Source organism: Stegastes partitus, unplaced genomic scaffold (genome assembly GCF_000690725.1).
Source record: "Stegastes partitus isolate 25-593 unplaced genomic scaffold, Stegastes_partitus-1.0.2 Scaffold676, whole genome shotgun sequence".
NCBI lineage: Eukaryota > Metazoa > Chordata > Actinopteri > Pomacentridae > Stegastes > Stegastes partitus.
The window spans coordinates 41,517-43,017 of record NW_007578407.1 but is presented as its reverse complement, the minus strand read 5'-3'; the positions used below and the strand labels follow the sequence as shown (position 1 = coordinate 43,017).

General features: G+C 39.0%; 1 protein-coding gene across 1 annotated transcript in view; it reads left to right on the top strand.

Moving 5' to 3' along the window:
• Positions 1-855: 855 nt before the first annotated feature.
• The window catches only part of cd164l2 (CD164 sialomucin-like 2), a 3,500-nt gene continuing 2,854 nt past the window's right edge, over positions 856-1,501 (top strand). Inside the window, exons 1-2 of the mRNA XM_008290469.1 lie at positions 856-938; positions 1,403-1,489. Coding sequence (XP_008288691.1) covers positions 860-938; positions 1,403-1,489 — 166 coding nt within the window. The 5' untranslated portion in view covers positions 856-859. The remainder of the gene's footprint in view (positions 939-1,402; positions 1,490-1,501) is intronic.

Here is a 1,501-nt window from a genome sequence, read left to right as displayed (position 1 = left end):
ATGGATGGATAGTTCAAGGTCCCAAGAGGATGGGTTGTAGGAACTTCAACAGCGTGGGCAACTGCAGCTCTAAAATATACACCAAGTTCTCACACAGGGCAGAGTAATGTGGGATAAAAATTATGAAATGATAATTTAATCGATTACAATTACTGACAAAATGACATTTAATTAGGGAGCAGGTGTAGCTTCTTCTCATTTGTTCAAGCAAGCAAATCTTTTTTATATAGTACCTTATCATTTCAAAGTGCTTAACAGGCAAATATAATAAACAAAACAGAATAAAACATATAATCAAGATTAAAATAGTATATTCAATTAATCAAAAATAGTACATGCAAGTTGGATAAAGTACACAGATGAATAAAATGATTAAAACTGATTGAATAAACAGCAATAAAAGACCAGAGATGAGAAAATAAAAGCATGTAAAAGATAAAATGTAGAATAAAATAGAAAAAAATAAATTCAGCGTGTAAGACCAGTTTACTAGTGGAAATAAAGAAACAATCCTATGACTGTGTATGGGTTTTGTAGGTACATATGAGTGTATACAGGTGTGTGTGTGTTCACGTGCTGCCTGCTGAGGTGAGCAGGTGTCAGTCCGTTCTAACCGGTGTGTATTTCAGGAGGGTTGAGGCGGACCAATTGGTCGCCAGGCAACCAAGTTTGGTCTTGCTCATGTTACACAGATCTCCTGTCCGTCTCTCGTTCTCTCTGTGTCCTAGCTGGGAACCCTTTTAAGGACTTGCTGAAGACATTTCAATTTAAAACCTTTTTTTTTTGGATACTAATTCAACTCCAAGCGTTAAAGTTTCTGGTTGCCAGTTGCAGGCGTTGCTGCTCTGTGGCTGTTAGGATGCAGCAGCTGGCCATGAAGGTCCTTTGTTCCACTTGGATGCTTCTAGCGGTGGTTTCCTCTGTGTATTCCCAGTCAGGTATGGGTTATTTTCCCAATGTGTGACATCTAAGCGTATCTAGATGTTGTCAGAAACCTGCTGGTGTGTCTCCTTATACTTGGCATCTGGCGTTTCCTTGACACCTCGTTTCCTCCAGAATCTGGTTCTGTTTTCTTTCTCTTCTTTTTTTTTCTTCTAATTCTTTATTGAATTTCCCTTCTGGGATAAATAAAGTATTTTTCATTTCATTTCTCATTCACTTTGAAGGTAGTTTGTTCTCCAGCTAACATGCAGTTAAAATGTTAATCTGACATCATTTTGTCTTTGTCATGACAAACTTTTGCCCTTTTTTTTTCTCGCCACCTTCCAAACTGGCAGGATGTCTTTAATGCATTAATGCAGCTGTTACAGGGTTTGTGTGGGGGAGGATGATTGCGCATCGGCCAATCAATTGGGTTTGATTGACAATAACCGATTAACTGCCAGTTTCGTCCCTCCTACAGATTGTTCTCAAGCTCAGTCATGTGACCAGTGCGTTGGAGACATATTTTTCAACCTGACAAACTGCGTTTGGAGGCTTTGTCCAAATGGTGACACACGCA